The 22,780-nt window shown below is 44.0% G+C and overlaps 3 protein-coding genes across 5 annotated transcripts; 2 read left to right on the plus strand and 1 right to left on the minus strand.

Moving 5' to 3' along the window:
• Positions 1-90: 90 nt before the first annotated feature.
• On the minus strand, positions 91-3,838 carry rnf41l (ring finger protein 41, like). The gene is made up of 7 exons (XM_062399518.1): positions 3,734-3,838; positions 3,385-3,622; positions 3,058-3,264; positions 2,793-2,932; positions 1,418-1,580; positions 1,217-1,337; positions 91-1,005 (listed from the first exon to the last, which is right to left on the minus strand). The coding sequence occupies exons 3-7, from the start codon at positions 3,261-3,263 to the stop codon at positions 601-603; spliced, it is 1,035 nt and encodes a 344-aa protein (XP_062255502.1). The 5' UTR covers position 3,264; positions 3,385-3,622; positions 3,734-3,838; the 3' UTR covers positions 91-600.
• A 1,515-nt stretch (positions 3,839-5,353) lies between these two features.
• Positions 5,354-18,163, plus strand: rad54b (RAD54 homolog B). 3 transcript variants are annotated; one of them, XM_062400164.1, is made up of 16 exons: positions 5,354-5,433; positions 6,690-6,865; positions 6,995-7,190; positions 12,940-13,161; positions 13,460-13,753; positions 13,851-14,013; positions 14,161-14,386; positions 14,952-15,038; positions 15,130-15,250; positions 15,323-15,462; positions 15,555-15,845; positions 16,051-16,214; positions 16,319-16,580; positions 17,324-17,390; positions 17,481-17,678; positions 17,755-18,163. In XM_062400164.1, exons 2-16 carry the CDS (start codon positions 6,719-6,721, stop codon positions 17,979-17,981), a joined length of 2,805 nt encoding a protein of 934 aa, XP_062256148.1. In that variant the 5' UTR covers positions 5,354-5,433; positions 6,690-6,718; the 3' UTR covers positions 17,982-18,163. The 3 variants fall into 3 exon arrangements, with proteins under 3 accessions (XP_062256148.1, XP_062256150.1, XP_062256149.1); XM_062400166.1 differs by having other exon boundaries at positions 17,758-18,163; XM_062400165.1 differs by having other exon boundaries at positions 5,400-5,483.
• On the plus strand, positions 7,701-12,233 carry LOC133965556 (fibrinogen silencer-binding protein). Its single transcript, XM_062400167.1, has 2 exons — positions 7,701-10,172; positions 10,824-12,233. Exons 1-2 carry the CDS (start codon positions 9,766-9,768, stop codon positions 11,377-11,379), a joined length of 963 nt encoding a protein of 320 aa, XP_062256151.1. The 5' UTR covers positions 7,701-9,765; the 3' UTR covers positions 11,380-12,233.
• Positions 18,164-22,780: the final 4,617 nt, after the last annotated feature.

Here is a 22,780-nt window from a genome sequence, read left to right on the forward strand (position 1 = left end):
AGTTGCTCTGTATAACTTTTCCTCTGTAGTCTGAAACTCGAAGTACCATTTTCTTATTTTTAGTCATCTTTTTTTAATACATTTTAGTTTACAATTTTTTTTATGAAGCCAGTTTTTTAATGGATAAAATATCAGATGGATCAATGATGAAATATGAGAATAATTTGGTTCTAAAATCAAGAAAACTAACTTGATGTAACAATTTTTGAGCTGAAACTTGTAGAATACAAAAAAAAGGGATGTTACACAATGGTCTGTTTGCAAATATGATGAGGGTGAGCTGAGCATGACTACAAAATAAATGTTGGTTTTTCATATAAATTGGAAATCCACAGATTTTAAAGATAAAATTTCACATTAAAATAAAAATGAAATAACCTTAAAATGCAATGTGGTTCAGTTCACAGCATAACAAAGTCTTTCAATTCTAATCTACACCCGCATTTGATTAAAAAAAAAAATAAACATCTAAAACTCATCATACCAGATGGCTACATAACTTCCTATACTCTTTAGTACAGTGCATGTAATTGCCTCCAAATTGTTGCCAAAAATATTTCCAAAAAAGTATTCATCTTCTCAGATCTCATCAGTCCAGTCTCAGATCACGGTCACCTCCCGGTTCTTCCTCTTGATGCAGTCCAGAGTCAGACTCCGGGTGCCAACCTTGCGCCCCCCCTCACCCAGCTGCGGTGTTGGTGGTGGACCTGACACAATCATTGCCTGACCCGAATGCAGAGACAGACTGGAGGAATGCAAAGACGCCTTCCTCTGCAGGTGTCTGGTCGTGTCGGTGTGTAGCTCCCAGCCGGGTGTCGGCAGCGCCCCCTGGTGCTGCTCTCTGGCCTTCTGGTCGACGGAATGCTGACCCTTGATTGGCTGCAGGTCTCTCAGGAGCTCCAGCAGCTCTCTCTTCTCCACATCTGCCTCGGCCTGCTCCTGTCGCCTCAGACGCTCTGCTCCCAACAGGGCTCGCATGTCACACATCACACGGGACAACTGATCCTGGAGAGAGAGGATTACTCAGGATGCACCATCATGCAGCTATGAAGAACTTTCACTTTGAAGCATGAATATAGTTCTCATATTTGACTGTAAAACCTCAGAGTGAGGAAAGTAAATATCTCTCTGAAATGCTGTGTAAATGTCATGACATCAAACATTTGATCCAGTAAATGTACTTCGTCTTTTCTCATTTTAAAAGCTGAGGAGTTACCTTGAGCTCCTCCACCTCGTTCTTCAGCTGTGACTCTTTCTGCACCATGTGTCTCCTCTGCGAGTCCAAGCGAGACTCCATCTCTCGTCGAACCTCCTCCAACTTACACAGCATCTCCGCCCTTCAGCAAACATTCAACAAGACCAGGGTTATGATGTGTAGAGCCATTTTCAGCTCTGTGCGACCAGTACCGAGACGCACCTGAGCAGCTCCACCTCTGTGCGCAGCTCTGCCACACAGTTGTGTTGTGATTGATCGCTGGAGAGAAGCGTGTGACCACAGCCGTTGGGACACTCTCTGCTGCAGAAGTTACATTCTGACAAGTGGGCCTCCAAACCTCGCCTCTCTATCTGCACTGGACAACCTGAGAGGAGAGAGGAGTGAGACCGGATGCAACGTTATACAAAAAGGAAACTGGGTTTAGAAAGGGCAGCAACACAATATCGTTCAAGTCGAAATGTCTCTCGACTTGAATCAAACAACCAAATCTCTAAGACTGATGTGATGTGATGCACAGGTCCAATGTGAAGATGCAACTTAAAACTCCACGTGAGTTGAACTTGCTGCTGATTTTGTAGAATCATTATAATTCACTCTTTTGTGATTCTTTTGAGGAAAAATTATTACATGTGAAGGTAGTTTTTAATCTTAATTTTACAAAGTTTTACACATGCACCTGCACACACATATGTGTAAAATCCTAAATGCAGCATGCCCTGCCCTCTCACAATATTGTACTAATGCTGATCCCCAGAGTTAGAACAGAACTTTGCCAAAAAGCGGTGCCCTCTCTTTCTGGAGTAATCTACATCAAGGATCTGAAATTGCTTGTTACTTGAGGGACATTGAAATCTATTTGAAAATTTACTTTTAAGTTCACTGTGGATGCTCCGGAAATTTTTACTGAAATCCAGCTTTTAAGCTTCGCAGTTATGAAAAAGAGAACTTACGGTAACAGCCTCAAGTAATTATTTTATATTTATGTGCTAATTCTATAAATGCATCCTTTTTTGATGCAAATGTCATGATGACCACATCTTAGACAATGACATTAAATATCAGGTTGAATATGGTTGTGTCTGTTGTATTTCACAGCAAAAAGTCACACGGCATGCACACACTCTGTCACTCTACCTACCACACCGGTAACATATGTATTCTCCACCTGCCAATGACAGGTCACAGTCACAATGTGAGCACATTCTTCTTTATACTATGAATACACACCAAACTTGTAAAACGCTCATTAAAGTATGTGTGTGTGTGTGTGTGTGTGTGTGTGTGTGTGTGTGTGTGTGTGTGTGTGTGTGTGTGTGTGTGTGTGTGTGTGTGTGTATGTGTGTGTGTGTGTGAGAGGGAGAGGTCTGTGCTGTGCAGCTTTGAGTCCTGAACCAGTCCCACCGGTGCACTAGTTTGTGTAGTAGCCATGACAGCAAGCCTCACCTGTTGCTGCTCACCCCCCACATTCAGGTGTCACATTACTTTTGTGCAATTGAATCTTACGACTAGGATCAAATAAAAGGTGTAACAGGAGCCAGGAGATGAGCGGCCCTGCAGTCAGCGTGAGGCGTCCTACCTGTGTTGGAGCAGGATACGAAGGCAAACTCACACTCATCCTCGTGTGTGTGCAGGCCCTCCAGGGGGCAGACCACGTCACACCCCTGGGCTGCGTTCACACAACGGACCTGCAGACGGTTCAGGTCATTACGCATGTACCTGTCAACAGACACACAAAGACAGGAATACAATCGGAGAGAGATGAGAAGGGAGCATTCATGACGCCAGTGAAAAGAAGGAGATGAACCTGTGAGGAATTGCATATGAAGAACTATGAGACAGACCTGTACAGAGGTTTGAGACTCCCCACATCCAGCGGCTGTCTGTCCTCAGGACAGGAGTGGTGATGGACCAGCCAGCTGCTGATGCACGCGCTGCAGTAGGCATGTTCGCAGGGCGCCTGGAGGGGGCGCTCCAACACGTCTCGGCACACACAGCACAGCAGACCCTCGTTCACATAGCCCACAAACCTCTCGAGATCAAACCCCATCCTGCAGGCACACAGGTCGATCACAGAAAACCTGACCAGAGCAGGGAACAAGGTTGAATCTGTATTGACATTTGTTTCTTCAGTTTTTTAAATGTTCAGATCCGATGTGAATGTTTCCTACCTGAGAAGTTAACTCTCACTTCCTCCACCTCCTCCGCCTTCTTTCCTCCTGTTGATATCCACTCCACTGGCTCCTCCACAGGTGACCTCGCTGCTGCTACAACCTCCTCATCCTCTCTCTCTTTGGCTTATTGCTCCATCAAGGTGAGGGTCTCCTCTCTCCTGAAGCCCCCCCCTGCCTTTGGGACTGTGTCTCCATGGAGAGGTATCCCCTGACAACTTGGGACCCGGGCGGGCAGCTGTCAGGCGACATCAGATCAGAGAGACAGACAGAATTACATGAGAGGAAGCGCTCAACTCAGAAAGACACATTCTGCAGCAGTGGGCGTTGTTTGTATTTTTTGCCTTACCAATAACGCTGAGCAGTGGCGTCGCCTTCAGAGACTGCTGCCCTTCAACTGGTTGTGTCTTTGTTAATGACCCAAGCTACCCTGGATTTCTCTTTCTGCCTCTCTCTCTCTCTCTCTCTCTCTCTCTCTCTCTCTCTCTCTCTCTCTCTCTCTCTCTCTCTGCATGTGGGATTACCATGGATAACACTCTCTCCCCCTCCCTGATTGGATTACAGACTGCACGACATCAGATGACAACACACTATCAGACCGCAGACATCAAAGTGCAACCTCCTGGACTCATCCCAGTCCATTTATAGTGGGTGAGGTCGGTGTCTGTGGAGCGGATGCTTAACAATGTAAAATGACTCAAATACCTGCATCAAAGATCTGGTATTCATTATGCAGTCACAAAAATAGATGCATTATAAGTGCAAGATCTGCAAAAGGTACTCAGAAGTAGAAGCACCTATTATGCAAGTCCTACCAATATTTAGGGCCCGAGCTCTGACAGTCAGTGAGGACCTATTGAAATTGTAAGGCAATGGCAATGTTGGCGCCCTAGGCAAGATTTCAAATTTGCGCCCCCCAACATACACACACAAACTGTCATGCATCCCCATCATCCAGTATCTAAAAGCCAAAAATATAAAAGTAACTTTTAAGTAAGGCTGTCAAATATATGTAGTAAACTAGAAAATATTTTCTCTGAAGTGTTTATCAAAAGCAGCATAAAGTGACCTAATTTAAATTTAAATTAATTAAATATAAAAACAGGAACAAATTAAATAATAAAAAAAAAATTGCACAATGGGCTTCTGCGCAGGATGTTCGCAGTGGGCTTCTGCGCAGCAGTTCGGTTCTGCGCAGGATGTGCACAGTGGGCTTCTGCGCAGCAGTTCGGTTCTGCGCAGGATGTGCACAGTGGGCTTCTGCGCAGAATTTTATTTTATTTTATTTTATTTTATTTTATTTTATTTTATTTTATTTTATTTTATTTTATTTTATTTTATTTTATTTTATATAATGACCTACTATATTAAAATAAAGAGGATCCTCCTAGAAATACAGATTTTTTAAAACGTATATAGTTTTGAGACACTACCAACTTAATTATTTTGTATTTATTTTAGTTGACTAAGAAATAGTTGGATGTATAGGCTCATCTTAATCTGTTATCCTGTAATAAAATAAAAATTGTAAAAAAAATTGAGAAACGTCATCAGATTGAGAAACTTAAGACATTATTTTAAATAACAAATTATTTTGTTACTATCATAAATTAATATAATTATAACGATTTAAAAGACGTGTTCTTCTGCAAATAAGAAAAATCAGAGAGGAAATAATATAATTCTGAAATCACTCCTCCTTACAGACATTATTAAATATCTCAACAGTTCTCAGCAACTTCTACATTTTGCATGTATTTTTTATGTGTGACGTCATCAGTTAAAGGGGTGAGGCGAGGTCAACTGTCTTGAGCATTCTGGGTGTGCTCGATTTGTAACACGGGGACCGGCGGGAGGAGGAGAAGCAGAAGAGGAGGTGTGCGGCAAACTCGAGTCCAATCAAAAACCGAGCGCACCTCTCTCCTCTGGACCGCGCCCACTGCGGTGGGATTAACCAATCGGGGGCTTTGAATCATTCCGCGGGAGAAACGGAACAGGATGTGAAGTTGAAGGATCGACACGCGAGTAAACGAGTGAACGTGGAATAAAGTGAGAGTCTGAGACTTTGAATGTCTTCTTCAAACGTTTGGTTCGTGTCGGTAATTATCACACGTTGTCTCACTTTGTCCAGCAGGACACAGCAGCAGCGCTCACACAGCGAGTGACTGCAGCGAGCCAGTTAGCTGTCATGCTAACCTGCTACATGACACAGCTTCATAACAGCTTCATGTAGCCACAGAGCTGGACGTGTTGATCTGGATGTGTCAGCGTGTGAAAGACGTTTAAAACGAAGAGAGACCTCGATTAGATCTTTGTCTTATGTGGCAGCTCAAGTCCTAAAGGAAGTGATTAGTGAGAACAGTAAAATATGTGGAACTAAACACTAGGAAGGGTTTATGTGTATCAGTACTGTAAAGTGTTTGCACAACATGTTCTGTGTACAGATGTTAAAAGCAACACGTTTTAGAGGCAAATGTAGTTCACTTCAGACACAGCAAACTACTGTAACGGAGCTTTAGTCACTGTAAAAGTGAAAAAGCTGTAGGTGGCACATGGTGATGCAATAAATCAATTCAATCAACAATCAAACCTATTAACAGGGGTAAACATAGAAACCTCAGAAAAAGCAGTAATAGATGCAGCAAGTATTTATACAAAAGAAATTGTCTGACAGGGATGAACGGAGCAGCGATGACAAGTGAATGTAGGACCTATTGTCAGTAATGGTAGAATAAGTCTACGTGTTGTATGTCGAGCAGCCTTGATGTAATCATAGTCCACGATCAGGATCCACCACCGTGATCCACAATCCATCATTAGCATTCAGCTCAAACTCCAAGATGGACGAATGCAGTCCTTATGTTGTTGTCTACCAATGTCCCCACCTTTCATGCTGTGCCGAGGAATTATGTATAAATAGATGTTTCAATGTGATTGTTCTTGGAAACACTCAAACAAATGTGTTTTTGAATCTGTTATGATGGACTTTCTATATTTTAAACGCTATATTTTGTAATTTGTTTATTTTTATTTGTTATTCTGATATAGATAAATTACTCTGCAATTTTAAAACTAAACTAATTATCGATTAGGTAATTAATCAAATCCATGTCTTTATACTCATTTTAGTAACAACGGGTTTATACGCCATCAAAAATCCTCTTACTGTTTAAGTCAAAGGCCTCTTCCCTGAATTTATTTCAGGGGAAACACTCAGACAAGTGGATTTAAACAATAAACAGGCAAACATCACTCTACCCTATGCATTGGCTTATTGAACTGATATTGTTTTCTATCTTAACTAGATAAATAATTGTGGCCTGCTGGTAGAAGAATGAGGCGCTCGGCAGCACCCAGCCAGCTCTTTGGTAATGCAGGGAAAAAGCCTCGGTTTATGCCTCCTGGGGCATCTACCTCATGTCCTGCCGCTTTATCCAAGCCCCTGGCCCCTAAACTTGGATTAGGCAATGCACTGGAAAAGGTAAATTATCTCCATCGATTACCTGGAGTCTGATCCCCCTGTATTCACTTGATTTCCATCGTCTTCCTAGATCATCATGCATTGTTTGAACCTCCCCAGATTACAAACCCTCTTTGCCCCATCATGCAGGTCCAGAGAAGTCTATCAGCACCAGCTCCGACTAAGTCAAGTTGTGATGTTCAGCCCAAAGCTGCACCGGCTGCTCCGGCCTTGTCCAGGGCTCTGGCTCTCGTTCTCAGTGCGACAGAGAGTAAGGAAAATGACAACAACAAAACATATCCTGACAACGGCTGTGCAGACTATACAGAAGACAAGACAACAGCAGGTAAGGCACAGAGATTTATGACTTGAACATTACTTGCTGAATAGTAATGTGCCGATTTGTATGCAACAACAATACTTTATTGATATTAATGCTGCACAGAAATAATTCCTATGATAATTGTCGTGGGAATTTGTATTTAATTCCCTGGCGAGGAAATAAACCATCAGACTGAGTGATCAATTCAATGATATCAAAGTATTTAATTAATGATCAAGAAACAATTTACAGAGAATAGATTTGAACACAAACAAAGTTACTGAGCAAATACTTCGCCAAGCGGGACAGAATCTTCAACACCACTGCAGGTATCAAGATTCTGACAAAGGGCGAGATGAGATGGGCCAGCTTTTATGCACTGCTCAAGGGTTCACGTCATCCTTGGATATCATGCAGGCAGGACGTGTCCAGTGGTCAGACTTTGTCAGCGAAGGGGCAAAATGCCCCCCTCTCTCCCAAGTGTATAGACATTGGGCAGAACATCAAATAGTTACAAGGGCATTTAGGCTCAAAGTTACTAACATTTCCTGATATCAGGCAGCTGCAAACATTAAGTGGAATTTATATAATGATGTTTCCTCAGGTCTATCTAACTGAACTTTGAGCATAGCTGTCAGGACAGGAGGATCTGTTACATTTCAAAGAGGACAGTTATATTCAATAAATTCCATGACAATAATAAAAAGAGGGCACTTGCACACAGGAATCGGAAGCTCTAAGTTTTATTGAGCATCATTTTGTTAACAATCTGCCTCAGGCAAAAACAAATGTGAAGGAAATGTACAAATGAAATTACATTTCTGTTCCAGATCCTTAAATTTGTGATATAATGGTCATTGAGAGAGAGATATATCATATTTACAGCCAAAACTGATACCTCATCGATTCTCATTGAAACATCACAACCGGAAAAATGTATATATTATGTGTACTGACAATATAAGGATGTCATGCAGCTGATCCAATGTGCAAGAGTCCAGTGCATGCCTCACCAGACATTATATACAAAAAAGAATCAAACGTAAGGAAGCTGTGTGGATAGGTGCAAATCACTGCATCAGCAAAATGCTAGAAATAAGAATGTATCTCAAAAAACGACTGATGTGTAAAGTGTAACAAGTTTCTTGACTCACATAATATCAAGAGCTGTGGGGAAATTTATGGAATCATGGAAAATGCATTTCCTGTTCAGATGCTAATTATTATGACTCATACCTCCTGATTATATTACCTCTGCATCTATATAAGGTTTGATTGTGAATATATGTCACTCTTGAAACGGTGAATGAATTCAGTCTTCTCAGTAGATGGTGTTTCCTGTTCAGAGACATGAAGGGGATCTGACAGGTTCAACACAAAGCTCCAGCTTATGTGGTTTCTTATTGACACACAGCGACTCAGTTCTATTAAACATGGTCACAACAGCGCAGCGTCCGTGTTGCCTCCAACAGATAAATGCGCTATGATTGTGCAGCGGTGTGTAGGCACTTAAAGACACGTGTTCTTTTTTTCCTTTTTACACAACAAAAACGTGAACCTGGAAGACAGCCCTCTTCTTCTTTTTCCGTGCTGGACTCTGTGTGTTTTATAATTAGAAACACACAATGACACACACACACACACTGCATAGATGTTGAGGCTGGGGCTGGGTGACAGCAGGTCCAGCATCATGTCAATTGGCGGGTTGGTGTGGCGGCAGCGGCGGTGGGATTAAAACTGTGCTCCGGTTCAGAGAGGCACCACACACACACACACACACACACACACACACACTGTATGTGCGGCTCGCTGCAGGTTTGGCTCTTTCGCCCCGCGCACATGTTTCGATTCCACCCATCGGTGTTTTTAACGCCGAGTCCAGACTCATTGTTTACATCCACTCTGCACGGTGTTTGTCTGCGGGCATGCGCAGCGCGCTCCCGGACCCCTCCCCCACTCAGTTAGTTAAGCCAGCGCTATTTCAAAGCGTCGCTCACTTGTGGAAAACGGTCTCCTGGCCCCTGATAACCTGCTCCACACTCTGTGGGGACTGTTTCCCCCCTTGGTGCAGAGCCGCTGCAGATGTGCATGTGTGATAATGTGGCGGCAGCTCTGCTCTGTGCTCTGCTCTGTGCTGTGCTTGGTTTGGGGTTTACAGAGACCGAGCTGTAAGTAGGTCGGGCTGGGCTTAAGCGGCTTAGCTACGTCAGACTAAGCTGGGAGGAATTCATCCAAAGCCCTCCGTGGTAGGCGGGGGCCTAAACGAGGCTGGCCTAGTTAAGCCTGATTCTTATTGTGTGCAGCACAGGCTGTTTTTTGTTGTGCAACGTAGCTGAGAGGGGAGCCAGGAGTAGTGTCGGACTCCATGCACATGTTAGACATAGCTTAGGTTTGATTCAGAGAAGAAGAGGTGGCACATGAGGCAGGTATGGGAGTTAGACCAGTGGTAGCTGTATCACTGTGGACTGAGAGGATCCAGCAATAGGGACAAAAAGAAAGACAGGTGGGAGTCGTAAGGAGCCCTATAATCGAGTGGGGCTACGGAGGGGCGACAGCCGTAAAGCCTGACTTGGTCATTGTGAGTCCGCTATGCTATAAGATGGCATCGAGCTCTGTGTTTCTGTCCAGCATGGTGGGCAAAGCTCGCTCCTCCAACTTCACCCTCTCTGAGAAACTGGACCTGTTGAAGCTGGTGCGTCCTCACATCCGCATTCTGGAGGAGCACACCAACAAGCACGCAGTCATCGTGGACAAGAACAAGTGCTGGGACACCGTGGCCGAACTGTACAACGCCTTAGGAGGGGACCGACCCCATCGCACGGCCCAGGGCCTCAGGACCCTCTACAAGAGGCTGAAGGAGTCGGCCAAGCAGGAAGTGATGCAGCGGAGACACGCCCAGCCGGAGTACAGAGCCAGCATCTCTGAGCCAACCAGGAGAATCATGGAGATGATCCCTCACCTGTTTCACCACGTGCCCATCCATGAAAAGGACCAGGCACTGCGCAGGTACAGTGAGATATTATTTAAACAAACGCAACACAATTCAATAGAGAACTGAAGGGGTGACACAAAAGTCAGGAGAAACTTTACTGAGTGCAGACATCCATCCGCAGCTCCTGAACAGTTTGTAGTTAAGACACAGATTCAACTGTGAGAGGAGAGGAGGGAGGGGCAGGACTCGCTCTTCCCGAGCCCAATCAGATTACACAGTGTTCATGGTCAGGCTTAGCGGGAAAACACAGCATGTTCTGTTTTTCAGTTACTGTCGTTTACCTGCAGCTGGTCAGTAGATTCACACACACCATACTCGCCACTGGTCAGGTATTGATTAATCTGTCAATGAGATTAGAAGTTAATCATTAATTTTTGCTTCTGAGACAAATACTAACTTTGTGTTGAGCTTGGTTACCCAGTGTGACACAAATCTTGAAAAGGAAGGAGATCGTTGGCATTCGTGAGGCTGCAGCCAGAAAGGATTTGTTGTTATTACGTAAATCACTTAATTCCCTCCTGTCTACTCCGATTAATAAATGAATCCCGATATTGATTAATCTAGTGTGCCTTTAGTGAGCTCACTTAAAATGCAGACATTGATTAGATGTAGTGTAAACCCTGTGGAGTCCGTTCAATTTTTTTTATCCTTCTCTCAATTTGTAGATTAATATACAGCAAGCACAACTCTTCCCTCGAACATCCCGGCAGCAGCTCCTCTCTGGCTGAACTCCAGGATTACTCAGCAGCTGTCCCCAGTATCCCCCATGAGGTGGTCCAGCTGGACCCTGAAGAGGATGTTAAGCCACCGCCAGAACTCCCCATTCTCTCCACGCACACAGGGCCAGGGCTGGACGGCGGCCAGGAGCAGGACGGGGAGCAGGACATGGACAGTGTGCAGGATTACGAAGCATCCCTGTCTCCTACGTCCTCCTCCGTAAACCTCCCCCTCTCCCCCTCGCCGCTGCCCTTACGCCACGACCTCTACCAGAACGACATTTACCCCCACCACGAGCCCGACAGGTTTCGCCCTCTGCAGCTGGCCAAAGAGGAGCATGAGCTTGTGTTGGCCAATCACAGGAAGGTGGCTGTGTTCCTGGAGGAGAAACGAGAGGGGCTGAAGAGGAAGCAGGAGCTGGAGGAGGAACTTCTGAGAGCCAAGATCAAAGTGGAGAAACTAAAGGCTGCTCGACTGAGACATGGGCTGTCAATTCCTCTATAACAAGCACGAACACACACAATTGTGAGCAGGGTCGGAACGAGAGATGCCCCGGCGAGTCCCGGATGAGCTCATGAGTTTAGTGAGAGCTGTTTGTGAATTAGAATTTTCTGTGGAAACGTATAGTGCCTCGTACAGACACCGAATCCTGTGTGATACTGCAGGACAAGGCAGACTCGTGTTGCCATCCTTCCTCATGTTGCTCGTCAAGGTTTATAGTTTATCGTCGTTCCTGCACTTTTTGACAGCAGAGGTGACAAAACCTGTAGATGCTCGTTTTACAAACACTGTGATGGACCAAAACAGGTCCAATAAATATCAGAGTCCAGATGTGGGAAGGGAACATTTGTAGTTGTGATCGATGTGTACCCTGCGGGTACGTTCAGCCGCCAACACGTGAAATACAAGAATGTTAGCATAGCATTAATGATCTTTATCCAAGATTGTCTGAAGATTTGCAGTCACTATCATATCAGGGAGATCGTTTAGTGCCCTGTTAATTATTTGTAAATAAAAAGTCCACCTTGTAAGACATCTGTAGGAATCAGATGTGATAAACCTATTAGGCATTTCAGAGCAGGTACAATGACTGAAGCACAAGTTAAACTTTCAAAGGCCTTAAAATATTACGCTAATAATGACAAATTCAGTGCATCAGGGTCAGTCCAAAATTCTGCCTTGTTGCTAAGTCGACGGCCAGTTGAGTGAACATAAGAAGGGAGCTGTGGTTTTGTGACGTAATTGTTATTAAGTATGTAAGTACAGCATCGATTGTATTGTATCGTTGGTATATGAGTGTTGTCAGTCTATTTTACAGTTTGTCCACATGTTTGCTCATTTCTATTAAAAAAAACAAGGTCAGTGTTGTTCTGGTCCTGTGTTTATTACATGTCCAACGTCCCTCTCCCTGATTTCAGCTGTCTTGTGGTGCATCTTTACCTTTAGCAAGGAGGTTATGTTTATATTGCTGTTTGTCCGATTGATTGTTTTTCTATTACGCAGGATCACGCAAAAAGTCCTGAACTTATATTCTTGAAACTTGGTGGAAGGTTTGGGTATAGGGGTGGATCCAGGTTTCTGTTTTCACTTTCCTCAACGTTGCAAGAGGGCAGTTTAAAAAAAAAAAATTGTGAAATAATGCAAAGATCTGAAATAGTCAGGCACAAGTAGCCTGGTAATATCTATTAACAGGTTAAATCAGGTGTGGATCAGGATTTATCTGATCTCCATACATGTATATCCATTTCGGGGATAAAATGGCCCATCAGCCTTGGGGAAAGTATTGTTCCTCTACTTTTATTTATTTTTTGTCACTTAAGATGTAGGCTAACATGGATCTCATCATAACTAAATCTAACATTTGTTGAATGTTTTGACAGCTGTTTAGCTGCTTTCTGATTTGAACTGGGATGACCAGAGGATCACCCAGGGTTTCAGGCCTGTAAATGGGGCTGGTCAACCTGGTTTGAAGGGCTGGATTCACATGTAGTCTCAGTGCAACGGGGACCTCTGCTGGTCAGTATTGTGTCTGAGTCTGTTCTGCTGTATTTCTCTTTGCTACAGGGGTGCGTGGTTCTCCTCAGTTGAGTCCTGGCTCTCCTCAAACCCCACAGCCCCCGGCAGGATCAGACTCGGCCTGCAGTCAGGATGGAGCGCGTTACTTCAGTGTGGTGTGGTGTAAGGCCAGTAAGAAGAAACATAAGCGCTGGGAGGGGGATGCAGTCCTGGTGACGAGAGGACGCTCAGTCACGCTTAAAGACATGGAAGGAAAAGACATCGGGAAAGGTGAGACATTTTGTCTTTGTACAAACAATGTATATCAGCAGTTCAGCTGCAGCTTAGAGTTGTCGGCAGTATGTGCACAAATCGTAATACTAGATCTTGTGGTACAGTCGTAGAGTAAATGCCATTTTGCATAGCTTCCTCTTCCAGAATGGTTGAGGACACTTTATGTTCAAGAAGAAAGTGGTGATTTTGAGCACAGCCTCAATATCACTCTAAAGCTTTAGCTGTTTTACTGTGGAATATTATTCACAATGTATATCATTACTTTTGTTGTATGTTCATCCATGTTTGTGTGTAGGTACTGGCTACAAGGTGTCGGAGTTGGCCGCTCTTTCGGATGGAGAGACCCTGATGGTTGGTGGGAAGGAGGTGGAGGTGATGGGAATCATTTCTGCCGAGTCCTTTTCCAAGGGACGCTGTTTCCAAGAGGTCCAAGTAGAGAGTGAGGAGCCACAAACAGCGTCGGCTCCACCCCCTCCTCGTCGCCTTTCAGCCAAACCTTTCTGCCCTCCAACCCTGGCAGGAAGAGCCGAGCCTCCAGGAACTAAACCCGAGCAGACATCAAGACCTCGCCATGACGCCCAAGCTCCAGGTATGGAGATGAAATAAGAAACGTAACTTCTTCGAATAGAGCTTTTCCAGGATGAATGAATTATTTAGGATATCTTGTATATACTGTACATCCTCAGGTGCACTGGTGATGCCTCGTCCCTCCCCCAACCACCAGTGGTCTAATAACAAGTCAGGACTTCCTGTGGTTGATGTTGTGCTTGACCCGCACCTGACCACTCACCTGAGACCTCACCAGAGAGACGGCCTGCTCTTCCTCTATGAGTGTGTCATGGGAATGAGGTGATGGAATGATTCCTGTAAAATGTTCTCAACAGTGTTTGGATAACCTCTAAATTATTCAGTTTCTGCCTCACAGGAGTTTAATCACAGCTATTATTGTGATTCCTAGTAAATCATACCGATGTGTTTGCTGTGTGTGTATTTCAGAGCTGTGGGTCGCTACGGTGCCATCCTGGCCGATGAGATGGGACTGGGGAAGACCCTCCAGAGCGTGGCACTGGCCTGGACACTGCTGAAGCAGGGGCCGTATGGTGCGAAGCCAGTTACTAAGCGTGTCCTTGTGGTTACACCTGGCAGCCTTGTGCAGAACTGGGGTGCGGAGTTTAACAAGTGGCTGGGCCGCGAGAGGATCAGTGTTTTCACAGTGGATCAGGTGAGGGGGAGGCGGGACAGGGGTTCTCCTTGAGATTACAGAGCATGTGTGAAAATAACAGTAGTGTCTTCCTTATTGAAAACCGTTTAGAACCCACATGCACATTCTTTATTCTATTAATTCAGAATTTTATTATATTTTGAATCCATTCTGCTCTGATTTGTCTCTGCTTTCAAGCTGCTACTTGTTTGTTTTTACTATTTCTACATAGCCAACACTAGCATTAACTACATTTCTGTTGGACTGGTAAGGAGACTGGTGTCTCCTTACCAGTCCAACAGAAATGTTTAGCATCACATTTCATCCTTTACTCACCAAGAGCTGTGACCAGTGGTTGAGAGTAGAGCCAATGTTAACTGTTGTTTTGCTTAATCTACTGATGTGAGTAAATGCAAAAATGGCTGTAGCTCTTGGTAGGAAATAACATTTGCTTGCAGAGAAAACTTTCATATTGCACAATTAATAACTTTTTAATAAAACAATTAGTTATAATCAAAGTGTCATTCAATCATTCCCCTTAATCCTGTATTAAACATGTATTAAGTCATCACTTCTGTCTTGACAGGACCACAGGATAGAGCAGTTTGTGCTGTCTCCTCTTCACAGCGTTCTGGTGATCAGCTATGAGATGCTGCTGCGCTGCCAAGAGCAGGTATGATCCCAACTGAATTTACTTTAAAACACGAATGAATGACTCAAATGCACCCGTTGCAACGTGTGTTGTATTTTCCTTGTGTTCTCAGGTACAAAAAGTGGAGTTTGGTCTTGTCATTTGCGACGAGGGTCACAGATTAAAGAACAGCACCATCAAAACGTCCTCTGCTCTCAGTAGCCTCGGCTGTAGCCGCAGGGTCATACTCACAGGTACACACTCAGTTGTTAGATTTGATGATGTCTTGTGAAGGTTTTATAACAAATTGTCTTTGTGATTTGAAGGCACTCCAGTACAGAACGACCTGCAGGAGTTTTATGCTCTTATAGAGTTTGTAAACCCAGGGATTCTCGGGTCATCGATGGGTTACAGGAAAGTGTATGAGGAGCCAATTCTGCGCTCCAGACAACCCTCCTGCATGGAGGTAGGGCGCCCCCTGCCTGTTGTCTGTGAATCTACACCTCTTGTAACGCGGAAACTTCATCTGAAGTCAACTTGTCTTTTCTCTGCCTAAAGGAGGAGCGAGTTTTGGGTGAAGAGCGAGCAGCTGAGCTGTCTCGCCTGACCGGCACCTTCATCCTGAGACGGACGCAGGAGATCATCAATAGGTACCTGCCCCCCCGCCTCGACTGGACGCTGTTCTGTGACCCATCCCCTCTGCAGCTAGAGCTTTACAGGCGTCTCCTGTGCCATCGGGTCTTCAGAGCCTGTCTTCAGAGCTCCACGCAGACTCACACCCACCTGGCCTGCATCACTGCACTGAAGAAGCTGTGTAACCACCCCAGCCTGCTCTACTCCACCGTCAAGGTCATATTTTATTGGCTGTCAGGGAGTGGCACTTGTCTCACACTGTAGGGAATGTAGCTGATTGTTTTATGTTGTAGTTATTTATTAAACTCTTGAGTCTTTAGAGTTCTGATGTTAAAGTGTAGTATTTAGCTACAGAATTTCCCAGGATATTTTGATTAACCCCAGTCTTGACTGAAAGCCCTTCTTGATGTCTTGTTTTCAGAAGAAAGCTGACCTCGGATCAGAGGAGAGTTCAGTTTATGACGGATTGGTAGATCTCTTCCCAGAATCCTACTTGTCAGGAGGATTGAACACGACCGATTCAGGAAAACTCCTCGTTCTGTCGGACCTGTTGTCTGCCATCAGACAGCTCAGCCCTTCAGACAGGTGTGCTTCTGTGTGTGTGTCCGGGGTTCACATTTACATGAATACACTTTCAGCTGTGTATACTCTACAACTGCAGGTTTGACAGTGTATCCGTGTCCTTGCAGTGTGGTCGTGGTGTCCAACTACACTCAAACGCTTGACTTGCTCCAGGACTTCTGTGTGCACATGGGCTACACCTTCTGCCGACTAGACGGACACACACCTACCAACAAGAGACAGCGACTGGTCGACAGTTTCAACAGCTCCTATTCTCAGAACTTTGTGTTTCTGCTGAGCTCCAAAGCAGGAGGTGTGGGACTTAATCTGATCGGTGCTTCCCATCTGGTGCTCTATGATATTGACTGGAACCCTGCCAACGATATGCAGGTAAGACACACATGCACCCACACGGACATGCCAACAGAGTTCAAAGTCTGCAGCATTGGTTTCTTTGACTAACTACAATGGCTACAGGGCAGACAGAGGCCGTGCACACACCCACGTTCATGGTACTTCTCACTGGTTCACTCTGGAAACTGAAACTATCTGGGCCCCCTTCCAAGTGGACTTGTTTCAATCACTGGATTTTATGATTTGTAGATATATGATTTTAATGCAAAGTTAAAAGTTAAACTGCTGTTCAATCATCTGCCGGACATTAACTTTGAAGGAAACAGTTGCTCATTATCAGTCTGTGTGAAAAACAAATACATGTATGCAAATATTGAAAGTATCAAAAATATGTGTATAACCTAAAGAATAAGGGGAACCTACGTGAACAATTAGAAACTGAAGTGATGTGTTCCACTGTAAGAAATAAGTGAAATATTTTGACCCAAGTAATACTTTGACAAAGGCCACAATTTGTTATCCTTTCTTTAACATGCCTTATAAGTTAAAAAGCATTATAATGAGTTACTTTGTCTGATTGTCTTTATTATCTATGTTTTAAGTCAATGTGAATACATGAACGTTCTATTTTCCATCAGCTCAGACAAAAAGAAACCGATGTGCAGGTGTAGAAGTCCCCACTGACTGTACAGTAACAATGACCTACATCCTTGTCCACCAGAGGGCACTGTGGGCCAGTGTGTTCTCCAACACATCATTACCTTCTGTTCTGTGTCTAGGCCATGGCTCGAGTTTGGCGAGATGGCCAGAAGAAGACTGTGCACATCTATCGTCTCCTCACTGCAGGTCAGGACACAATGACTCTTAAAATGTTTCACATGTCAATGAATCCGACTGAGTCACAGTTCTGCGTGGGTTTGTGTTACTTCCTCACAGGAACTATTGAGGAGCGTATATTCCAGAGACAGGTCTCCAAACAGGGCCTTTCTGGGACTGTGGTCGACCTGGGTAAAGGCGCTGACCACACCAGCTTCTCCACCAATGAACTGCGAGATCTTTTCAGCCTGACGGACACGCCGTCTCTTACTCACGACCTGCTGAGCTGCAGCTGCAGCATGGACGGATCAGTCCAGGGTAGGCTCATAAACACGCCCCAGACACACTGACACCAGTTGACCTCACTCTGACTCACCTTCGTCTTCGTTCTCAGCAGCCTTAGAGGAAGAGGACCCGGTCTCTGACAGGCGCTGCCAGCTCGGCCGTCTAGGTGACCGTGGAGGGGGGGTGGCGCCGCCGAAGCATCTCAGCATGTCCGAGCTGATGCAGTGGAGACACTTCTCTGGTGACACGCCCACCTTCACAGACCCCTACCTCGACCATGCAAGAAAACACATCACATTCGCCTTCCAGACCACCATCTCCCACACAGTCCAGTGAATACACTTCAGATAAAGAGGAATCACACACACACACACACACACACACACACACACACACACACACACACACACACACACACACACACACACACACACACACACACACACACACACACACACACACACACACTTCTTCTACATGTTTGTCTTGAGGCTCTCTGGGCTTTGTCTGCAGTCTCGTTCCAACTTGACTACACATTCAACAACCGCTGCACGTTTCAACAACAGTTTTTAATGACTCTACTCTGGAGGTTCTTGACTCGACCCTCTTCATATTTATTTAAAGGTATTGACTGTATTCTATATAATAAATAACATTCAAAATGAAAATCTTTGTGTTTGTTACTGACATTTTTTATTTACTGAATTTTTTTTTTTTGAAAGAGCATATTAGATTTGTGTCTAAATACAACATATGAGAGCAGTTTGTGTGTCAGTAATGCTCTTTATCCACATGCTGTCCCTCAGTGTCCATCTAGAGTCATACTTCTTTGGGTCAGAGGATTTATGTTGCTCTGAGACATGTTTAAGTGACAGAGGCTGGGTGGTATGGAGGGAATATGCACACAGCCACTCATTCAGAGTAATCTGCTGTAGTTTATGGCTGTCGACATCGTGAGTACGTCAACCGGACCTGAAGATAGAAGGACGAGGACAAACCAGAATTTGTTTTACCAGAATTATTGTGCTTTACTGTCACAGTTTGTTATGTCATGACCTGAGTGATGTCTAGTGAAGCGGCATCACGCAGTTTGTTATTTTAGATAATATGCCCTTCAGCACAAAGCTGCAGCGTGGGAGTTATGTATGTGGGTGTGTTGTGTGTTGCTGTGCGTGTGTCTGTCTCCCTGAGTGTGTGTCCCTGAATTCATGCATGATTAGTGGCATGGTCTGTCAGATTTACTGAGCTCTGATACAATGCATGTCTTTACATAAACTGGGAGCAATTGTTGTTGTATGGATGATTGCCACTTTGTGGGGATTTGTTAAGCAACTTTGTTGTGTAATAACTGGGTCTCTGGGATGTTGAACTTGTCCCTAATGCATATAACAGTTGAAGCGCTGAATCCTGTTAGCATGTGCACAGTGATGGGGACAGTGTGGCGATTGTGCCGACACATGCTGTTTCTCTGTGGCAGCAGTGTGAATTTAAACTGTGAATGCCATTTCTAGGCTAGTGGCTCTGTAATCTGGTACAGCCCTGGTTTTTGAGATAAATGCTATCGTCAGTGTGTTCACTTGCTCAAAAGGCCTGCAACTAAAGACCATCTTTGTTATTGAGAAATAAAATGTAGTTAAATAGTTGGTTTATGATAGTTCAGGAAATACTGGAAAAAGGTGTCAAAAAAAGGTGACAAAACCCCAAGAGACTTTCAGTATTTGTAAATTGGCAAATTGTTTGGGCACATACAACACAACCATGTCATGACACAAAACAACAAATGTTCAGAGATTAAAATTCATGCTCCAGACTCCAGGCTCTTTCATGTTAATCCATCTCATGTTTGTTGATATATTTCAGTCTGAGCCGACCGACTAGATCTTGGCCAGAAGCCCAAACTTAACCACAGTACAAAATCCATGACTCCAGACATTAGAGAAACTCAGACTGAAACCAATGGTGGCATAGCAACTGTCGCCAAGCCACTTCTTCCCGCTCCTGCCTCGGCCTGACGTCGGCCATGTGAGATGGTGTCTGTTGTTTCAGCAGCTCTCTGGTATCGGTGCAGGACACGTGTCTGACAGACGTGTCACTCGTCCAAGCAGGATATTGATCCAAATCACTTTTCTAATAGTCTGAGAGGTCATGTGCTGGGGGGGCGTGGTGCATGAGGTGCATGGTGATAATGTTGAGTTGGTTATCTGTCTGTGCAAAGCTCTTAGGAGCCGCTCCTGCCTGCGCTGCCAATCCCTCGCTTTAAGCCCCGTCAGCTCAAAGACCTGGCGCAGGAATGGAATGAATGACTTTCTAATGCTGGAGAGGGGGAAAAGGATCCTGTTGGTTTTTCTTCTGAGAGACTGAGTCGCAGTTTTGTCCCCTATGATCTCCGGACCTCTGCGGTACATCTGAATTTGAGGTCCCACTTCTTATAATTTCATTCAGTACCAGTCTGAGGATCATTGGCGCTCGAGCTGCATGATGTTTGAGTAGAGTTATATAGTAAACACTAAATCCAACGTGACTGTGGCACAAATACCCACTGAACATCATGTACTGAGCTAACAAGTATTCTATAGATATTGTATCTGCTATTGTATATTGTAGCTGTTGTATAATTGTGTTTGTATAGGTGTACTTGGCCTTCTGCACCTTCCTCTGTGGAGCTCTTTGTGGCAGCACTGCTGAAATAGACCCTCTAGACTAGATTGTGTAATACATTGCTGAAGGAAGGCCACTGCATCTTTCACAACAAGTGTACGTGGTTTCACAACTTTCACTCAAACTTCTCCATGAGGAGACATTTGCTTGGTTACTGTTAATTTTTAAATTCTACATTATGATTAAGTATGCATTTTATCCATTTATCCATTAATTCTCTCTAAATTAAGTCACATGTTACTCTCCATTTTAGACACAGATCAAATTAGCATTACTGCTTTTCTTACACCTTCGTTGTGTGTTAACTAGAGCCTGCTTCAATACCTGTGCTTATGTTCGCCATTATAAAGACTTTACCTATACAAATTGAAATGCAGAAACGTTAAAAAAAAGTTATTAATATTTAAATACGTTTTCAAGATATAGTTGTTTAAGTATTTTATTTATAGTTAATTATAATAGAAAATGTATGGTACTGTTCAAATCTTTTTTAAAAGGGCTTGATAATGACATCTTAAGAATCATTGCCATCTTTTCAAATATATAATCGGCCAATACATCCATTACTGTTGTGCTCAACATGCAGATGTTGAAAGAGTCTCAGTTAAATCTGTCAGAGGTCAGTGTCGCACAGAAGCGACCATCAGATCTTACTGCTGTTTGCACCGAGCAGCTTCAAGGTGTAAAGTGAACAGGTCCTTCAAAAAACAAGAGATTGTTACTCTACAGCAAATCTGTCTCCTGGATAAATAAATCTATTGATTTCTGCACTGTATTTAAATACTGAGCAGGCTGTCGTTTCCCAGCAGCCTCTACGTGTCAGGAACTTTGTTGTTGGGCAGTAAACCCTGACTACGTCTTCTGAAGTCCTCACAATCTTTGTTCAAATTCGGTTTGTGCTTCTCAGCATTTCCTTTCTGTACTCTGTCTGACCTCCTGAAAGATTGTTTACGTGAAGCAAAAGACGAAAAGAAGGAGGTCAACTTTCACTGCTCTGTCAACATCCCCCTGCCAATCTGCAGCCAGCCAGAGCACAACCCTCCCTCCATCCCTCCATCCATCGCTTCCCTCCTCCTGACCCTGGTCCCGCTCCAGCACTTAACAAGGATTTAAAGTCACCCAATCATCTGTCGGCAGAGACCAGATCAGCGCTGTAATACAGAGCAGCAGGTCCCTGAGGATGAGGCCACAACCCGAATACAAAGTCCTGAAAACCCACAGCCGAAAAAGCAGTATAATCCCACTATTACCGTAATAACTCTCCCTGCTCTCAGTCCCTGAGTCGCTCCCACACACACACAGGAGTTCTCTGCAGAAGGAAAATCCCTTGTTTACCAGTGGAATGGGTCGATGATGGGATGCAGGGTCACTCTGGGCATTTGTGTACATCAGTAGATGGGTTATTAACAAAAATACCAACTGGTGGTTTCCAACCCATTAACAATGTGCTGGTGCAGCTGACAGCAGACCTCAGGCTTATATTAAGCCTCTTTGTCGAGCCTTTGTACACAGGGTCCTGATTTGAAGGCTCTGTTTAGATCCTCTTTGACACTGAGGAGCCAACACAGAATATAGATGTTGGACATAATAGATATTGTTTTCACTCCCAACAGCCACAGTGCTGCAGCCAACAGAGGGTGTGTTGATTGAGTCGATATAAAGCTGTTATCTGTGCCGCTCCCTGTCTCTTTTTCCCAGTACAGCTCTGTCTGATAATGCTTCACTCAGGCAGGAGCATGTCTTCATGTAGATTTCATTATTGAATTCAGGCTAAAATCCTTGTTTTTGTCCTTTCTCCTGGAAGCTGTGGCGTGCATCCTTTGCTGAATTATTCATCAAGTATTTCTGGTACAAACATTAAGAAACTATTATTCCAAGTAGAGAACAGTTATTTTAGGAATAACTTATTTTGTATCTGTTGTGTCTGTTAACCATCAACCGGCAGCGGCTCAAGTCCTGGATCAGCTATTCTCATCTGCTCCCACACAAAACCCATCATTTATAAACGCATTCAATTCGTATGATGCACAAGTGAGTAAATAATTCACATAAAAGATGAATAAACCTCTTATTTGTGTAGCACAGTGAGGAAGTTTAACACAAAATGTTCTATCTTTGTAAAATGTTTTTGTCAATCTCTGCTCATTACAGAAGAGTTTAAAACCTAAACTTTTACTCAAAAGCAAAATAAGTCTTTAAACTTAAACGTAGTAAAAACGGGATTATTGTCATTATTGACAGATATGTTAAATGTTGATATTGATATAATTTTTGCATTGTCTTCCAGCCCTTTATATAGGATACGTTGCACCACTGCTTGCACCATCAGTGTGCCTTATGAGTCACATGAGTAAATACCCACCTCCCCACAGTGAATATTAATGGTCCACTTGTGAGACCCTCCTCCTCCTCCTCCTCCTCCTCTTCATATAAACCACGAGGAATCCCCATCACAGCATTAGAGAGTCTGCAGCAGA

Source organism: Platichthys flesus, chromosome 11, assembly GCF_949316205.1.
Source record: "Platichthys flesus chromosome 11, fPlaFle2.1, whole genome shotgun sequence".
In the NCBI taxonomy this organism is placed as follows: Eukaryota; Metazoa; Chordata; class Actinopteri; order Pleuronectiformes; family Pleuronectidae; genus Platichthys; species Platichthys flesus.

Excerpts from the sequence above, each read along its gene's own strand:
- LOC133965556 (XM_062400167.1), top strand. The coding sequence starts at position 9,766 with ATGGCATCGAGCTCTGTGTTTCTGTCCAGCATGGTGGGCAAAGCTCGC. Across the intron at positions 10,173-10,823 it reads AAGGACCAGGCACTGCGCAG|ATTAATATACAGCAAGCACA; the intron begins GTACAGTGAGAT and ends CTCAATTTGTAG.
- rad54b (XM_062400164.1), top strand. The coding sequence starts at position 6,719 with ATGAGGCGCTCGGCAGCACCCAGCCAGCTCTTTGGTAATGCAGGGAAA. Across the intron at positions 15,251-15,322 it reads CCGCAGGGTCATACTCACAG|GCACTCCAGTACAGAACGAC; the intron begins GTACACACTCAG and ends TGTGATTTGAAG. Across the intron at positions 17,679-17,754 it reads CATGGACGGATCAGTCCAGG|CAGCCTTAGAGGAAGAGGAC; the intron begins GTAGGCTCATAA and ends CTTCGTTCTCAG.
- rnf41l (XM_062399518.1), bottom strand. The coding sequence starts at position 3,263 with ATGGGGTTTGATCTCGAGAGGTTTGTGGGCTATGTGAACGAGGGTCTG. Across the intron at positions 1,581-2,792 it reads CGTATCCTGCTCCAACACAG|GTTGTCCAGTGCAGATAGAG; the intron begins GTAGGACGCCTC and ends CTCTCCTCTCAG. Across the intron at positions 1,338-1,417 it reads ACAGAGGTGGAGCTGCTCAG|GGCGGAGATGCTGTGTAAGT; the intron begins GTGCGTCTCGGT and ends TGTTTGCTGAAG.